The following is a 19276-nucleotide window of genomic DNA, read 5'->3' as shown; positions in this document are numbered from 1 at the left end:
TTATTATTTAAAATTAGATCTTCTCTTCTAGGCTTTTAAAATAAATTCTAATACTTCCAATTAAACAACAATTTATATATTTGGGATTTTTAGGGTGTGACATGTATGAAAAAAAATAAAGAATATATATAGATATTGTTTTTGTTATATCAAGATTTTTCGTTGCAATGAAATTATACGTATTGCTTATGTAACATCATTTTACCTGGTGATTTGAAATTGATGCATATTTTTTTCCATTGCAATGCATGGGCACCCAACTAGTGTTACAGATACTTACTACTACCAGATGATCCAAATAAAGCCGCGGTGCTTAAATATTGCCACCTGGAATCGCTAGGGAGTAAGGGAGAAAATGAGATAAGTAGATAATATTGCCACCTGGAACCGCTAAGGAGAAAATGACATCTAGATAGACCAAACTTCAAAGAAAATTGCATGCCTCGGCATTTACTGAAATTTCACTTTCCTTGATTTGGATTAATTGTGCCTTTTTTCAAACGAATCCCTTTCAGAATTGTACGTACTGCCAGGGGCAAGACTTTGAAGTCGCCTGAAAAAGAAAAGGACCCTGAAGTCTGGTCCAACCATAGATGAAATACCGTGTGACTGCTTGGTCACCGCCAGTGTACAGATAGGGTATATATAATTCAATTTGGATGGAAGTTCCTGGAAGTCCACTCTCAATTTAGATTGCGTGCGGTTGTTTGAACTGAGTGATCCAAAGACCCCTTCTAAACCCAAAGACCTTTTTATTTTTTAACTAGCTGGTGGCCCGCGCAATTACGCGGCTAGCACCCATACAAAATTATATATATATTTAATATGATTTTACTTAAAATTTATTAAATAGTTATCTCGTTATATTAAGACTTTAAAAGACCAAATCTTATCATTCTCATGTTTCTAATTTTTGCTACCCCTTACTTCTGTCATATCGTTCTTTATTTGCTTGCTCGATCTACCAATGTTTCTATTCATTCTCCTTGGAACCTTTAAAAATTGGATTTTATAGTTTTTACAGTTTATTGTCCTGTTGGGTTTTGTTTTTATAATTTCATAGAAGTTCCGTCAAATGCTGCCATTATACTCCTCTACGGTCATCCACTGTCTTTTCTCTTTATTGTCATTGGAATTTATTTTTTTTTTACTTTCTAGAAGTTCCGCCAAAACGTCAGCAACTTTTTCACTATACTTCTCTACGACTCACTTGTTGCCTCCCTTATTTATTGTTATTGAGATTTTAAAATCTAATATGATTATCATTAGAGTTTAATTTTTTTTTTTACTTTTTAGAAGCCTGAACCTTTAGAAATTGGACCTTGTGGTTTTTACTTTTTAGAGTTTATTGTCTCGGTGTCTTTAGTTTTTTATAATTTTTAGAAATTCCGTCAAATGCTGCCACTATACTCCTCTATGACCTGTCTGCTGACTACTCTTTATTGTCATTGGGGTTGTAAAAAATCAAAAATAACTATAGTTCAAATTCATTTTTTACTTTCTATAATTCCCACCAACCATATGCGGCTCTGTCATTGTACTCCTGTACAACCCGCCCGATGCCTCTTATTTTTGTTGTCATTGAGACTTTAAAAATCAAATATGATTATAATCGGGTTTATTTTTTTTTCTTTCTAGACGTCCCGCCAACCGCCTTGACCGATTGCTTCATGACCTACCTGTCGTCCTTCCTTTTAATCGTCATTAGGATTCTATTTGATGATGTATTAATAGTTTTTAGATGTATCGTCAACCGCCATTACTCTACTCCTTTATAGGCATGTTAATTAATCTCTTCATGCATTTTAGATGGTTTTTTCTTTCAATAATATTTTTATCAGCAATTTGAGTTATTTATAAATTGTATTCCTAGTTGAAATCTTATTTTTCTTTTTCTAATTTCAGAATTTATTTTATTTTTTGTTTCGAATTTTAACTAATATTGTATTGTGTTCTTTTAATATTTTTATGTTTTATTTTCAATTTCAATTGTTTCAAAATTGTATTTCTACTTTAACTCTCTTTTTAATTTGTCTAAATTCGGGTTTTATTTTATTCTTTATTCCAAATTTTAATTAATTTTGTATTGGGTTCTTACATGTACTCTTATTTCAATATTGCTTATATTTGATTCCGAATTTCAGTTAATTTCTAATTGTATTTCTATTTGAACTCTTCTTTTCTTTTCTTCTTTCTAATTTTGAGTTTTTTAGTTTTTGTTTCTAATTTTAATAATCTCGTATGGAGTTTTTATATGGACTCTTTTTTTAATATTACTTAATTTTAATTCCAAATTTTAGTTATTTCTAAATTGTATTTATACTCGAACTCTTCTTTTCCTTTTTACTAATTTTGGATTTTATTTTATTTTTTATTCCGAATATTAGTTAATCTCGTATTGGGTTCTTACAAGGACTCTTCTTTCGTTAGTTCTTATTTTTAATTCTGAATTTCAATTATTTTTAAATTGTATTTCTAGTTGGACTCTCCTTTTCTTTTTTTCCAGTAGGGTGGCCCGCGCATTTGCATGGCTAGCACCGATATAAAATAATCTAATTTTTACTCCTTTATTTTCTTTTAAATTTGTAAAAGGTCAACTCATTTCCACATGATATTTTTTAAAATGAACATTATCATTACCAACTTTATAATTTTATATTTTTAAAAGTCGCATCGGGCGCTACCCCTCTCCTTTGTCACTCCTCTAGTTGCTCGCGTGGCTCGCCACCATTTCTATTGATTGTCACTGGGACCTTAAAAATCAAACCTTATCCCACCACTGTTTCGTTCTTATAGTTTTAAGCCGTCATTACTCTACTCCTTTACAGGCCGCCTCTCACTCCTCCCTTTTTGTCAATAGAATAAATCAAACCTGATTGTCATTGGGGTTTTATTTTTATAATCTATAGAAATCCTATCAACCACCATCACCCTACTCCTTGATGGCCTGCTTGTTGTTCCTCCTCTTTATTGTTGGCAGCATTTAAAAAATCGAATTTGATCATCGTTTTTAAAATCCCCGACAACTACCGCCACTCTACTCCTTTAAGGCTCGCCCGCCATCCATCGTTTCTATTATTAGTCGTCGTTGTTCCGTTTTTATTTTTTTAAAGTCTCGTCAACCACTGCGACTCTTTACAGCCTGCCTATCACTCCGCCTCTTTAATGTCAATAGGATTTTAAGATTCAAACCTAATCATCTTGGGTTTCCCTTTTATAGATTTTAGAAGTCTCATCAACCGTTGTCACCTTACTTCTTTATGGTCCGCCGGTCGCACTTAAGTTTATTGTCAGTGAGATTCTTAAAAATCAAACTTGGTCCTCCTTGGGTTACATTTTTATAGTTTATAAAAATCTGTTACACCATTGTCACCCTCCCACCACTCCTTTTTATTGTCATTGGAAATTAAAAAAAAATCCAACCTGATCATCATTAGTGTTCTATTTTATAGTTTTCCAAAGTCTCGCTAGCTGCCATTACCCTACTTGACCCATGGCTTGTCCTCAGCTATTCCTTTTCCTTGTCACTTAGAGATGCTCACACATGTGTACTCCCATTTTTATATATCCAACTATACTTTTATAAAATTAATAAATAATTATAAAATAGGATTTGTTTTAATATAAATTTTTCCCCTAAATATACAGTTGTACTTTGTACATAAATATTGTTATTAATCACTCCCCCTGTCTCAAAATAAATTAACTTTTATATGCAAATTTGTACATAACTTTAAGACAGATGGAGTACAACGCTATAATTTGGTCCGTAAGTGCTTATGTTTTTTTGGTTTAATGTGGTAATTTTGGGACGGAGCTAAGTGTCTATATCAGATTCATATATGAAAGTTGATTTGTTTTGGATGGAAAATACATCTTATAATTTAATCCCACCACGATCTAATTGCTTGGATTATATTTCTGTTCTTTAATTAATGTGGTAATTTTAGAACGGGGCAATATGTATCAAAGTAAAGACTAATAGTTGTACTCGGACAGTTTGCTTTGCTGTAAGCATATAGGAGTAGTATCCTTTATGTTTCTTTCTCTGCAGCACACAAACTTTCTCTATTTGTATGTGCTTCTGACATCTTGTCTGGAAAGTGCTACTTCTAAATAGAGTCCGATTATGCCAGAGCCTATTATTTTAGTTGGGTTAGACCTCTTCTTACGAATAAAGACTAATAAGGCCTTGTTTAGTTCCCACCCAAAAATAAGAGTCAGCTTATTACTTTGTACTTTAATCTGCTGGAGGTTAAGGTGATTGCTTATTTTTGTTTGATATTTAGCTAGGAATTAGTCAGTCATCCATGGGAACTGGACACAAATTTTTGTTTGGTAAAGCTAGTTTCCTATTTTTGTGTTTGTTTCTAACACATACATATGGTAATATACAAATTATAGCAAATTCGAAATAACAAAACAAATCAAGTCAAACTTACATATGGACTATCACTAAATCTCTACCATTAAAATCTAGTCATATCACAATCGAACGGTCCATAATTTTCTCTTTTTCTCTGACTAATGTGGAAATTTCTAGCCTCCACAGCGAACGTGATGCCTCATTTCAAAACTGTTTTAATAATATAATAGATAGATAGATTTTATTAATAGACCTTTCCAAAAAAAATATTTTCAAATTTGAACCTTTTGGTCGAGCTGGCGTGGCCAAATAGCTCTATCACGCTACATGCAGCTGGCGTGGTAGTGCTGGCCTACCACGACAGACCCTTGTCACGCCGCTGTGGTTGGCGTGGCCAAACGGTTTAATTTTTGAAAATATTTTTTTAAAGGTCTATTAATAAAATTTAAAAATAAAAAAATCCTCCCCCGCCATCTCGCGAAGAAACTAGTTATCCAAGCGCAAAATCTAAATGGAGAGGCCTCTCGATTTAGTCATAATGAGTGACCTCATTAGCTATTGTCTGATATGTGTTGTTGGAGAATCTTACTATAGTACTAGTCCATCAAGCAAATAGAAAAAATATTCCTACCACCTATATTTCAAATAAATGTTTCTCTTAAATTACTCATTCGATCTATGATCCAATTACACAATTATGTTCGTAATAATTAAATCTTTACGACAAGATCTCACATGATTATATTTTGATGAAAATTTACAAATTACTTTTATAATATATCTAAATTACTTTTAGATTTCACTAAATTACTTCTTAGATATATAAAAGTAAATTCAATAAAGTCTAAAAGTAATTTACATATATTACAGAAGTAACTTAAAACAAAAACAAAAAGAAAGTAACTTTGCTATGACATTAGAAGTGAATCCACTGTAGGGGTAAAAACATGACTCCATCTAGAAATTAAAGTAATCAGCACAATTATGGAATTGACTAAAAACAATAATAAAAATAATCACCTCTATAACATTATAAATGTATAGGAAGTACTTTAATCAAATCTAAAAGTAATATATATATATATGGTAAAAGTAACTTACATATATAATAAAAAATAAAAATAATTTAAGTATAAATATTTTTTTCATCATAACATAATCATGTAAGATCTTGTTGTACAGATTTAATTGCAACAAATACAATGGTGTAATCGGATCATAGATCAGATAAATAATTTAAAAGACATTTTATTTAAAATTTAAATGGGTAACAAGGATGCAAGTGGAAAGTTCTACTACTTTTACTAAGAAGAGTAATGAGGGGATATGCACTTTACTATTTTTGGTAAAAAAAAATGGTCGATGGTTAGCACTAACGAGAGCATGCGCTCTCTGTAGTCGGGTCCTTATCCAAGGGGAGCGACCCACATAGAATTGCGGAGCGCTTTTGCTCCAGCAATACACCAAAGAGACCTCTCTCTAGCCACCGCATGCATTGAGGTGTAGTATTCGAGGCGATCCACTCATATGTAGACACAGAAGCTGAATTGGCTTGTTGGCATGCCAAGGAAGCTATGAATGGTTGAATAAGACAAATAATCAACCATATGTACAAAAGCGAATAAATATAATTTATCTACTAAAAAATAAATGGAGAAGTACCTGCCAAGAGCTTGAGGAGCTTGAGTCGACAGTACACGCACCCTCCTCTATCTCAATATAGAGTAAATTGTATTGCCGGTACGTACATAGACTTATTAGGTGAATATAATCTAGTAAAACACTTATTTTGTACATGAACTTTCTCTGTGCGTGTGGACAAAGGTAAAAAGGGCACGGTATGGTTAATCTTACGTAAGTTGTTACTTGTTACTGATTAGAACTTTAGTTACACATATGAGAAGGGCATGAGACATGCTTACTTCGTCTTTCTGTTTCTGTCCCGTGCATTATTCCTCAGTTTTTATATGCCTTTTTTTTAATAATCAATATGCCTTATTATACCTTTTACTTAAATAGATGTACATAGCTAGGTAATATGTACGTAATATCCTTCTCATGTATATTGGTGTTAGTGCCGGTGTGCACCTCTGTCGGTTTGGAATTTCCCTTATGTCTTTATGTTTTCTTTTAAGGTGTGATTGTGTTTGGAACTTTTTTTTAATAATTTACTATAGCTCCGTGAGAAAAACCTGCAGGATTCTATTCCATTAAAAAAAAACAAGATTAGCCATGTTATGCCTTTTTACCTTTGGTTCGCACACACCCACCAATGCAATTTATTTAATTCTATGAAATAAATCATCGCTGTATGCTCCAGTATGATAATTCTTCTTAGATGTTGACGGCTATCATTATGCTATAAATAGCGAGCCAACCATGACCAAAGAGCACATGCTTAGCTAGACATGCTTATGTTGTTACTAAACATACGTAGACAAGTCCAAACTTTATACTTGAGAGAATCGAGTATCTCTGTAGCAAGAGTTCAGATGGGCCACCTCAATATCATGTTAGCTTTCCTTTCATTTGTGTTATTAGGGTTAGCTGAAGTCGAGGGAACTGTAGCACTGAGTCAAATCCTCTCAAATAGCCATCTGATCACCCCGTACCGAGAGGTTACGGCAAGAAAGTTTGAGAGAAGGTCCTTACTGCAGGATCATAGTAGTGATGATAGGAGATCATCTAATGCAAGCCTTCCCTCTGCTGCCACACTTGCTAACTGTCCAAAGCGATGCGGCAACTTGAGCTTCGACTATCCCTTCGGCATAGGAGATGGTTGTTTCCGCCATCCCGATTTCAGTCTCACATGCAACGCCACTACTCAGCCTCCCAAACTCCTCTTGCATATTAACGAAAGCGTGGAGGTTATAGATAATATTGAGGTCGTCGGTAAGGATATAGCTGAGTTTTTCTACTTCAACTTCTTTATGGTCGCATTTAACCATCTCATCCCCATAAAAGCTGGTGTCGATGTCTATAACCTTACATGGAAAGCCCCAGGGATTTCTTTTACTATTTCAGAGATGATGATAATTACTGTCGTCAGCTGCGACTTGGATGTATTCTTGATAGGCCAAGACAACACTCCTAAACTGCTTTGCATGGTTGCTTGTCCCAACAAAGAGATTGCAGACATGGTGTACATGCAAGACTGTGAAGGCCCTGGCTGTTGTACTGTATTATCTGAAACACCAGTTCAGGCTGTACAATTGCAGTTTGTTCGCCATGAGACAAGTAATGCTGGAAAAATCTCCAATCTCAGCATGCTATGGGATAGAATCAACATAACTATTGGGGCGCCACTTGTTTGGAGTATTGTTGACCAAACAAGATGCTCAAGAAACATGGAAGATAACTTCGCTTGTGTCAGCAACCACAGTGGGTGCATAACTTCTGTGTTTAGAGATATTGGCTATGCCTGCCAATGCAATTCTGGCTACAAGGGAAATCCTTTTATCCTTGATGGTTGCAAGCATGACAGCGGTAACTTTCTCCACCATACCTTAATTATCGTATTAATTTAAAAGATAAGGATAGCAATCCGGCCTCTATATCTACAGTAGTCAGTAGATATACCTTGTCGTCGTATTACATTTAAAAAAACAAAAGTCACTGTTTTAGTACTTTAAATATCCAAGCATTTGATTTTAGTACTGAAAGTCTGAAATCAACATGCACAATCATCTGATTTTGACCTGACATTTGGGAGTTGGGACCGATTGTAATTTGTAACCCTTTCTCTTGTCTTCACCATGCTATTTGACGCAATGAACAGGATGAGGTAAGTAATATGCTGACGGAGCAATTGAATGTCATATTCAGGATCAAGTATATTCCTCTTTAATTCCAGGGAACTGACAAAAAAACGAATTATTCAGCAACCACACGAGTAAGTTCTTGTCAGTTTCCACCCTAGGAAGATCAGCTCGGAATATTTTTAGCCACTTGACATTTTTGTCAAAAAATTTGGGAACTTCTGGGATAATTGGGTTTGCAGATAGAATTTTCTCCCATAATTAGTGAATATATACTTCTGGGGCAAACATATTTTCCACTTTTTTTTCCTTCTACTAGGATAAACAGTATATACTGGATTTTATTATTTCCATTTATTCATTTTGGAAATGAAAACATTATCTCTCTTTTACCGATACCATATTTTGTGGTCAACAATAGATGACTATACAGTACTTTGATGTTCTCGTACAAAATGAAAATGCACTATTAATCCACTTTATCTATGCGTAAATACATGCATCACTCATTTTTACAAATACAACTAGGACATGTATGCGATCACATCCTATGTACACAAGCTTTGCATGTAAACATCGTGCACACCAACTAACAAATATCACAGAAAAATCTAAAGTATTATATCCCAATATAAAATCTTAACCTCAAATTTATTATATTTTTACCTAAAAATAAAAATTTGATAATTTTAAACTCAAATTTATTATATCTTTTTAGATCTAATTTGAAGATAAAATGTATCCGTGCAATTTTATCTATAATTTTCGGTGATATTTGTTGTTAGTGTGCACGGTATGTACACAGGAAGGCTTATGTGTATACGATTATGTTTCCAACATGTATACCCTTTTACCAGAAACAACGAGAACACTTGGAGATGGGGCATAACATGGAGTTTTTACTGATGCCAGGTTACAACCCTAGACCAGAAAAGCATAATTGCGCTCGACAATGTGGGACAATCACAGTCCCGTTTCCGTTTGGCCTTGAAGAGGGTTGCTCCGCAAGGAAACGTTTTCAGCTCAACTGCTCCGACAAGACAAATTCGGTCCTCAAGTTCAATGACTATTTTCAGGTGACGTATATAAATGTCAGTGAAGGACTTCTGGGCATCAAACACAACTCATCGCTGGAGGAGCAACTATTCAATATAATGATGGAAATGATGACTTCTGATAATGAGCCAGACCTATTTGTTGACCCTCTTGAATCAGTCTCTGTGCAATGGGCCGTTGCCAACCTGACATGCCAAGAGGCGCAACACAACACTTCTGGATATGCATGTGTAAGTACCAGCAGCTCCTGCTTGAATGTCCTTAGCTCCATGGATGGTTATGTTGGCTACAGATGCAGTTGCTTGCCTGGTTATCGTGGAAATCCATACATCCTAGATGGCTGCGAAGGTAATTCACCAACTTCATCCCCCAAATTAAACATGATTGCTGCAAAGGTCACATTGAATTCAAATCTTTGATATTTAAACAACGAAAAACATCGACCATTATGGCCTAACAGAGTCAACGATACCAATCACCAATGCTGAAACATCAAATTTCAAATGATGTTCGAGTGGCTGCTCTTCCCTACTGTCATATTTTTATCCTGATCAGTAAATTTTATTAAATTAACTATTAAATAATCACAATTTCTCTTATTTTCTACAAATTGAACGATGTTCTTGCATACAAAGCAAAGAGTTCCTCATGGAAATTATCTGACTATCAAACATACATAAGTCCCCAATGTTTTCTTAATATTTATCATTCTAGTGTGATAAAAAGAATCATGTGGCCAATATTTTATTTGGTACATAAATACAGTTTTTTGTTCAAAATTATATATTGCCTTACTGAGATGTGTTTACCGGTTACAGATATCGACGAGTGCCGAGAGACACCAGGAATTTGTAAAGGAGTTTGCAAGAATACCGTTGGAAACTACAGCTGCACCAAGTGCCCTGATCATACCGAGTACGATATTTTAAGAATGCAGTGTACTCCAATAAGAAAGAAAAGCTTCTACTTAGGTGAGTCCTAATGTCCTATAGTGATCAAACAACACTGGTAGAGGGTGCATTGATATATATCATAGGGGATTTTATCATTGTAGGTATTATAATTGGCCTTAGCAGTGGCTTTGGAATGCTACTTCTTGGATTAAGTGGAATAGTTCTCATTCGAAGATGGAAAAGACATGCACAGAAAAGACTGCAGACGAAGTATTTCCGAAAGAACCAGGGCCTTCTATTGGAACAATTGATATCATCGGATGAAAATGCTAGTGAGAAGACAAAAATTTTCTCCTTAGAAGAGCTTAAAAAGGCGACAAATAACTTTGATACCACACGTATCCTTGGCCGTGGAGGGCATGGAACAGTATACAAAGGTATCTTATCTAACCAACATGTGGTGGCTATTAAAAAGGCCAAAGTTATAAGGGAATGCGAGATTAATGATTTCATCAACGAGGTTTCGATTCTTTCTCAGATAAATCACCGAAATATTGTTAAACTCTTTGGATGCTGTCTTGAAACTGAGGTCCCCTTATTAGTCTATGATTTTATTCCCAATGGTTCATTGTTCGGACTACTTCATCCAGATTCCAGTAGCACAATCTATTTATCATGGGGTGACTGCCTAAGGATTGCAGCAGAAGCAGCTGGAGCTCTATATTATCTCCACTCTGCAGCATCAATTTCCATCTTCCACCGTGATGTGAAGTCATCTAATATACTCTTGGATGCAAACTATACTGCTAAAGTTTCAGATTTTGGTGCTTCAAGATCAGTTCCCATCGATCAAACCCATATCATCACAAATGTACAGGGTACATTTGGTTACTTGGATCCAGAATATTACCAAACTAGGCAGCTAAATGAGAAGAGTGATGTCTATAGTTTTGGTGTGGTACTCCTAGAACTTCTTCTGAGAAAGCAACCCATTTTTACAATAAACTCTGGGATGAAACAAAATTTGTGTAGTTACTTCCTTTCAGAGATTAAAACCAGGCCAATTACAGATATGGTCGATGCTCAAGTTCTCGAAGAAGCAAATGAGGAAGATATCAAAGAAGTTGCATCCCTTGCTGAGATGTGCTTGAAGCTAAAAGGTGAAGAAAGGCCCACGATGAAGAAAGTAGAGATGACGTTACAGCTTCTGCGAACAAAAACGATGAACTCATCTCAAGTAGATCCAACCATTGACCAAGAGATTCAAACTGTTCTGACTGAAGGAGCCAGTGACCCAGAGATACAACCATTAGTAACAAATTTGGATGTTGATAGAGCTAATGCAGCATCTCAACGCTTCCAAATATCATGCTATAGCTTGGAGCAAGAATTCTTGTCATCTGCTAGCTTACCACGGTAGATGTGTTTATCCTATTTCTGATGTGTTTAGTTAACTTGCATATGTATTGTGTACTTGCAGTCATGTATGTTGAAATGAGAAATTATACTATATGCCATCAACAAGGAGCTAATTCTGCAATATGCTATTGATGAATGCAAATTGTCTAACGTACTGTTGCACAAGTCATTTTCTTCCATTTAGGCCATTCCTATTAGTTTCCTGTACGTTGTATTATATGACTCTAATCCTTATAGGACATGGAAAAGGAGAGATAAAAGGGTTCATAACTTATCTCTTTATATCCAAAAGGATTAGGATTCCTATTACGACTTGTTTGGCAACTCGAGGGAAGGGGATTAGGAGTTTACACGAGAGAATTGATGGTGAGATTAAGATGGGAATTTGATTTTTAATCCCGGTATCTTGTTTGGTAGAGGTGGTGGAAATTGATAGGGAGTTTTGTTGAAGATTAGGTCATTAAGGAAAACGGATGGCTGAGATTTGTTTAGGCAAAGTAAAGGAGGAATTCCCTCTCAATTACCACCCCATACCCAGGTATTGAAAAGGAGGGAGTTCCTTCCTCAATTCCTCATCCCCATCCCACCAAAATTCCCATGTATCCCAACCAAACAAATCAGTTAATAGCCTTATCCCTCTAAACTCCAAATCCCTCCTATAAACTCCCTCCAACCAAACGGACCGTAGGTTAGGTTTTTCTGTTTATTAATTTAGGAGTAGGCACATAAATGCTAAAGTGGGAGGTCCCCAAGAGGCTAAGTCATAAACAAAGTTAGAGAAGTTCATCCAAAGTAAAAGCATTCTCTTGTAATCTCTGGAGGTTCAGTTTGATGATTTGCCACCAGCTTCGCAAAATTTTCTCTTCTTGTGAGTTGTTTCTTAACCATCATTGTGGTTTTCTATGGGATTCATCTGGCTTGACATGCATGCTTGTGCCTTATACCAACACTACCATAGCCCCGCTTTTTTCTATGCTGGTTTCCCCATCCATGTCCAGGCCACATGGATGCTGCACATGGATGCTTTTGATCACTTTCCGTCGATCTCGGGAGACGCAGCCCAAGGTTTATACTTTATACCTCGATCATGCATGGCATTGTTGGATGACCCCTCAAGGACCAGGTGCCTCTCGAGCTTAGTTGTTGGATCCTAGAATGGCCTCCTTGGTTGGATGTTGCATAGGGTTGGTGTGGCTTGAGCCACCACCTGGGATGGTTGCCAATGGTGTAGGGACTGCACTGTCCCTTGCACATGTGCCAGGGCTGCCAACTAGTAGCCTAAGTGGCTGAGGAGTAGGGAAAGAATGGAAGTTCAACATGTACAAAGGGGTATTTCGAGTTGCATAAAAATTGACAAGGTCAAATAGGCATCACTTAGAGATCCTATAACAGCGATGGCACAAAAGGAACAAAATGCGTTGTACGATGTTGTATTGCAAAATTTGCATTTGTTGATGGCATACCGTAGAACTAGGTCCTTATTGATGGCAGAATTTATCATGTTCTACAAAAACCACATTTCAATGAATTGAGAATGGACTTTCTTTTGCAGGGACATTTCAATGGATGGACTTATTAAAACAAAAGTATTGCAGAATACTACTCAATATTCAGTGGATTAAACTAGTTACAATCTATTGTATAACTTTTAAAGTGGTAATGCATCGCAATACCCGGATTTAGTTGGATACTTGGATCCAATTCGAGAAATTTTGTAGTTTCATTAATCAAGGCTAATGCATTTCCTCATTCATGGTGTGATGGTTTGGTGTCCCAAGCGATTTGGGATCCTAATTCTGATCAACCTACTGTGAAAACCTTTACTCGAGGAGGTGCTGCCAGTCACTACATCCACTCCGCGCAATACATGCCGATGCTATTCCAGCTAGTAATCGAGGAAGGAGGGCTCAAGGGCATAAGTTACTGCTGTTACTCCTGTTCTACATAGGTCTGGGCATCTGGCAAAGTCTAGTTCTTCAGCAAAAAATGTCACCTCCTCAGCTCCTCCAGAGCCCAGTATAGGAAAGGAGCTAAATGCATCATTTGTTTGAATAACACAAATACTGTAGGAATGGAGAAATGGAGTAATTTCTTTGAATCACAAAAGTAGCCTGCTGTTGTCTAGTACAATGAACATAACCATAGAAATCCAAAGGCCAATGCATATTCTCATGCTTGTTTTTTTTATGTTCATATCAATTTCCATCTTTTTGCTCATCCTTACTTTCTTTTTGTTGCAAATTTAGATGTCAAATTTAAAATTGTATGTTTTTGGAGTAATATATCACATATTGATCTATCTTGTCAATTTTTTCATAACAATTTATGTGGCATTCAAGAAACGAGGGGACATCCCCTCGAGGGATAAAAAGGGTTTTCCATGTAGCTATGATTTCGTGGATGTGGGATGGCATATCCAACTCGGATGATGCACAATAATAGCTCATAGTTTGGTACATCTGTTTGCCAAATTAAACTATAGAACGAAGGAGAACATCAGAAAAAGTTGCAGCTTCACGCAGCAAAAGAATATGTGTTCACGCACGTTCTTCTTGGTGTTCACTTCATTTGTGTTAGTAGAAGATGCTAGTCTGCTAGACTGACACAGATTGATCCAAATTTCAATATTGGTCAACCCTTACTAATCTGCCATGCTTTGTTTATTTAGTTGATTAGAGAAGGAAAGAGTTATTTTTCTTTGAGAAACAAACATAACATTAAATGCATGCACAGAATCTGTCCATACAAGCTACAAAATTGAACAACCTAATTGGGCAGCCATCACTACCTCAAGAAGATCTATGTTGCAACTAATTCCATAACTCGTTAACATTTGGGGAGAAGAAGGCCCAGTTCTAGGTTTATATTTGGAAATTGATTTGTTACTATCCTTTTTGTTGCCCCTGTAACCCTCTTCAGCTCCTAAGATCCACTCTATGACTACCGCACTAGCTCATGAGTGTATACTGTATAGTACCCAGTTACACTTTATTTTTTTCATATAGAAGATTTATGGTACATGGTAGTCTGGTACTAGACAAACTACAACTACATGGCAATAGAGGACACTGAGTGGTAGTGGCTCATACTATTATAGTTCCAATAGGCAAAATTTCTTGTGTTGGTGGGTGTAATCCATGCCTGATTACCTTGGTGTGCTCATTTCTTAAGAAAGCAAGCCCCTAGATGTGATTTTACTAGGTTGAACAAAGATCTAGCTTCTATGCAGCCGTGATAACATTATTATGGAATGGAGCATTCAAAATCCATGGTGGAATGGACTAATGCAGTATTCCAGAAAAAGAAAGAATGGACCAATGCAGCCATAACGAAAATGCTCAGATTGAGAAATACTTCAACTTCTTGGACTTCAAAATTTTCAATTGAAGAATATTCGGCCTAAATTAAGAACTTTATATTTATCGAAAATCATGTAGAGAGATTTACCTTGGTGCTGTCAGAGAGGAAACCAACCCTCATGTGTTTCCAGATAGTGACACCACATGAGCTCCCTAGCTATATCCTCCGTGTCTCAGAGTAGACGAAGACAAGATGTGTACCTGGGGAGGAAGGAAAGAGAAAGACAAGAAAGACAGGTGTGTCACATAATAGGTAGAGAATGCGGATATTGATGGAGAATAATGGGATCATGAAACAGGCAAAAGTGCATGGACATCAATACTGATCCAGGAAGGTGGTGCAGGAAATGATGAAACAATTTATCGTTTAAAACCCATACTTGAAAGAAAACGTAAAATATAATTCACTAATCCAACATTTCTTTAACCATGCAGTTTTTGCTAGAAAATTTGAACTTCAATTAGATGGATTATTATTCTTCTCTAACTTGGCTTTAGGATCAATACAAATATAATCAGATAGATCATCAGCACCACATGATTCACACATCTTCATTTTTATTTGGAAAATCCATTTGATGGTAGTGTCCTCTAAACCTAATAACCTATACTAATTTCTTGAGAGTACATTTGGAAAATCCATTTGGAAAATCCATTTTTACAAGTACATTTTCATTCCACGCCTGCTTAATTCATGACAATGAAAGCAATATAATTTAAATACATTCAATGATTAGTAGAAAAATTTCAATGTTATCTGTACCTATATGCATAATATATTACCCATACCCATGTCCCATACTGTCTGCACGTAGCAATTAAGAGACATTTCATATTTTGGACATCCACAGAATCACGGTGGGTATCAACACTGATATACAAAAAAATAAAAGTACGGATGAATTTACAGAGGAACTGGGGCACATCAAAATTTCTACTCTTGGAAATGGAATCACCGAATCAGAATCAGGTGACACAACGAATTCAGCATAGGGATTTCCTCAAGGGAAAAATATACATCAAAGAATCATTTCTGTCTACCAAGATCATGTAAACATTTGAGCTTGAATTCTTGGGAAAAGGCACAGAAATGTGCCATGGTGGCTTTAATCTAAATCCAGTCCTCTGTGCAAAAGACGGTATCACTGAACAAATGACAGGTTGAAAATTGAGTAATTTCAATGCAGAACTTCCAATTGAATAGCTTAGGTGAAGGTCAACATTTTAGTTCCTTGCATGATTAGACTACTCCATCACTGGTTAACATATGTTGTATCCAAGAAAACGATCCATGGCAACGTCAGAAAATCGACATAAGCCAAAATTTCCATCTTACTATTGCATATTATCAAGTACAGTGTATAACAAAAATTGATATATCACATCAAAAGTACCCCTCGCAGAAAGGCACGTTGAACAAATTGATTCAACATGCAAATATCAAACATAAATCTTCTACGGCATATTTTATCAAGCATAGTCAGTACATCTAAGCATATTTATACGACAAAGAAGATGATGAGGCACAATACCTCTCAAAGATCTTTTGCTCTTTCATCTGCCACAATAAACTTTCACTTTTTATAAACCATCAATAAGCATGGCATTGACCATATCAACAAGAGTTAGCAGAACTGCACATTAATCCCTAGCCATGAAGAACCAGAATAGAAGTACTGAATTCCAGATCATCATATCCAATCCCCTCAACATCTATTAGGCACAGTGACACCTGAAGTTTCCCAGCACTGCAGAGAGTCTACCCTCATTGTGACTGTATAAAACTAAACACATCCAGCTGAGTTCTCTCCAAGAACAGGATCAAGCAGCATCTTGAGGACCAAGACACAATAAGAAATGTCACAGAACCTGCCCTTCAGAGCATTATAGCACACAACACATCGAAATGCAGCCCAGTTCTGAAAATTCACTGTTTCGGTTAGTCAGGGATAGCTATATTGTGGGCATAACATAACGCATAACATCTACTTGTCGAAATGCCTCATCCATTAGCCTCCCTCACCCTGGCATCCTGCACAGGCAAGAAATATAAATAAATGTTCTAGAAATTAGTAAGTTAGGCATCCATCCACGATCCACCCCATCGTCTCACCTTGCGTAGAGATCGTCCTCTCCGCCATGCTTAATTAATTCATCGATTTGCCCCGCTATGAGCGTGCTACATCCAGCAGGCGCCTGACCTGCATCGGCCAATCTATCTGCCTCGAGGACTCTTCCTTACCCGCTTAGATAGTAGAATGCTGGTGTAGGAGCAGGAGCAGAGAGTGAGCTTAATCCCGTCCTCAAAGCACCCCGCAGCGGCCATGGCGAGCAAGACGCGGTCGCCGGGCCGGCGGGATGGTGTGGGGCGGGTTCGTGCGGACAGTGCGGCGGAGCCGCGAGGGAGGCGTCGGAGCGAATGCGACTGCAAAGTCCGTGAAGAGGGGATGCAAGATCAGGTGATTTTGTAGAAATTTTACAATATGCCACTCTTGAGCAGCTGGCTTCAACAGAATGCCACCTTATAAAAATACCACTCTATACATAATACACCTTAATAAAATGCTGCTTTGGGTTGTTTTGAGCTTTTTTTTACCAGACTTCGCTTGTGAAATGACCAAAATACCCTGCTCCAGATGCATTTCTTCCTTATCCCTTCTTCTTGGTCCCCCGCCCCTATGTACGAGACGGCGACAGGGAGGAGGAGCCGCTCGCGGCTACTGTGAAGGGGAGAAGGCAGCCTTCCGGCGAGCTCACGTCATCGCTGTCGTCGCGAGTCAAGGGGAGAGAGCAGGCGGCAGCAGGGGTGGGAGGGGAGAGGAGAGGGGAAGGAGGCGGCGGCGGTTGGGAGCTCGCATAGTCGTCGTGTTGACAGGATACACGTGGCCTGGGAGATCTGCTTAACTCCAGTGTAGGTCCAAAGCTCGCCTTCGGATGTATTAGCGTGCCAGTTGATTTGATCCTGTAATCAACAAGAAATAGAAACAAAGAAATCGTGGTTAAATCTATAAATGATAGCCGATCGGCTAGATGCCGATGACATATCATTTATCTTTGAGCCGATGTCATTTGTGTATCGATCGGCAGTCATGAATAAGTAAAAAGAACCAAATCTACTCGACGGCTGTAGATATTAACGATATATACTCCTTATATCGATATATATTTAAATCAAGTGATTGGGATAGATCGGTCACCATGCCGAGACAGTATAAACCACTTAGATCGAAATATATATCAATAACAGGACTATATATGTTTATAGCGTAGCCGATCAGATTGATCTAGCATGTATCGGCTAATACTCCGATACTACTCTATATCAGGATATTAGAGCAGGTACAATATATCAATCAAAGGTCTAGCATACTTAGTTACAGCAACATCTTGATATAAAGGGCAGATTTAACATGTCAATAAAGCATATAGAACAAATATAGTTAAATCAGATAAGATCGGCTGAAACTCCGATGCTATCCTAATCGGCAACTAGAAGGCAGGCTAGAGATCGATATTCTAAGCACGACTTAATAAATCAAACTCAACTGATACAGCATTAAGTATGAAAAGAAGAAAGATATCTAGACAATCAAGCCGCTAGAAGCTTCATAGAATGGTAGATATCTTATATAATCTAGATCAACATCGAAATCTAACCTAATCGGCTGTCTTCTGTTAGCAGATGTTGGCCGATAATGAGTTAGATAGTGTCGGAGAATGAACTCCTCCACCATGGAACCGTGAGGCCCCCCTTTGTGAGTTCGGCCGGGGGCAGCGGGTGAGATTCGAGGATTCGATGAGCGAAGCTGTGTGATCTTGAGGGGGTTCAATCCCCCAAAGACGATGAGACAAAAGGGGTTTATACAGGTTCGGGCCGCTATGAAGCGTAATACCCTACTCCTGTGTTTGGAATTATGGTCGAGTGTAGAACACAAGTGCCTGGGGTTGCGATACTCAAGCGCCAGTTCGCTCGGAAGTCCTCCCTACTACTAGGCCTGGACCTCCTTTTATACCACAAGGGGTTACCACATGGGCGCAACAACCTAACCTAGATCCAGTTGAGAAGTATTATAATCTTTGGATTAAATACATGTCTTGTCTCTTGACTTGGGAAGCCAAGCGCACGTCGTCTTGATGATGGGGCCTGTCAAATCTTGCCGCCTGACCCACCGTACGTGGTGACCTAGAGAGGGGGTCGGGGGAGCCCAACCCCTAGTCACGGGAGGGGGCGGCCGCCACCCGACCTCGGGCCCGATCCCCCCTCGGGGGAGGGCCACGTGGTGCCTGGAGCAGCCTCCTCCGACTAGTCTTTGTGAAGGAGTGGCCGCCACCCCACCTCGGGCCTGACTCCCCTCGGGGAGGGCCACGTGGCATTGGGGGGCGGCCTCCTCCGACTAGTCTTTGGAAAGGAGTGGCCGCCACCCC

General features: G+C 37.7%; 1 protein-coding gene and 1 long non-coding RNA gene across 3 annotated transcripts; one reads left to right on the top strand and one right to left on the bottom strand.

Moving 5' to 3' along the window:
* The first annotated feature begins 6759 nt into the window (after positions 1 to 6759).
* LOC4348206 (wall-associated receptor kinase 5) lies at positions 6760 to 11613 on the top strand. Of its 2 annotated transcripts, XM_015759069.3 has the most exons (5): positions 6760 to 7258; positions 7370 to 7852; positions 9037 to 9528; positions 9999 to 10151; positions 10235 to 11613. In XM_015759069.3, the coding sequence occupies exons 1-5, from the start codon at positions 6775 to 6777 to the stop codon at positions 11491 to 11493; spliced, it is 2871 nt and encodes a 956-aa protein (XP_015614555.1). In that variant the 5' UTR covers positions 6760 to 6774; the 3' UTR covers positions 11494 to 11613. The 2 variants fall into 2 exon arrangements, with proteins under 2 accessions (XP_015614555.1, XP_015614554.1); XM_015759068.3 differs by having other exon boundaries at positions 6760 to 7852.
* Positions 9004 to 17813, bottom strand: LOC107279223 (uncharacterized). Its single transcript, XR_001540754.3, has 5 exons — positions 17448 to 17813; positions 16965 to 17276; positions 16384 to 16883; positions 14940 to 15052; positions 9004 to 9567 (listed from the first exon to the last, which is right to left on the bottom strand). It is a non-coding gene; the product is annotated as an uncharacterized lncRNA (long non-coding RNA).
* Between the last annotated feature and the right edge of the window lie 1463 nt (positions 17814 to 19276).

The sequence above is a fragment of the Oryza sativa genome, chromosome 10 (assembly GCF_034140825.1).
Source record: "Oryza sativa Japonica Group chromosome 10, ASM3414082v1".
Lineage (NCBI taxonomy): Eukaryota > Viridiplantae > Streptophyta > Magnoliopsida > Poales > Poaceae > Oryza > Oryza sativa.
Note: the sequence above shows the minus strand (reverse complement) of the source record. Positions and strands in the feature narration are given on the sequence as shown.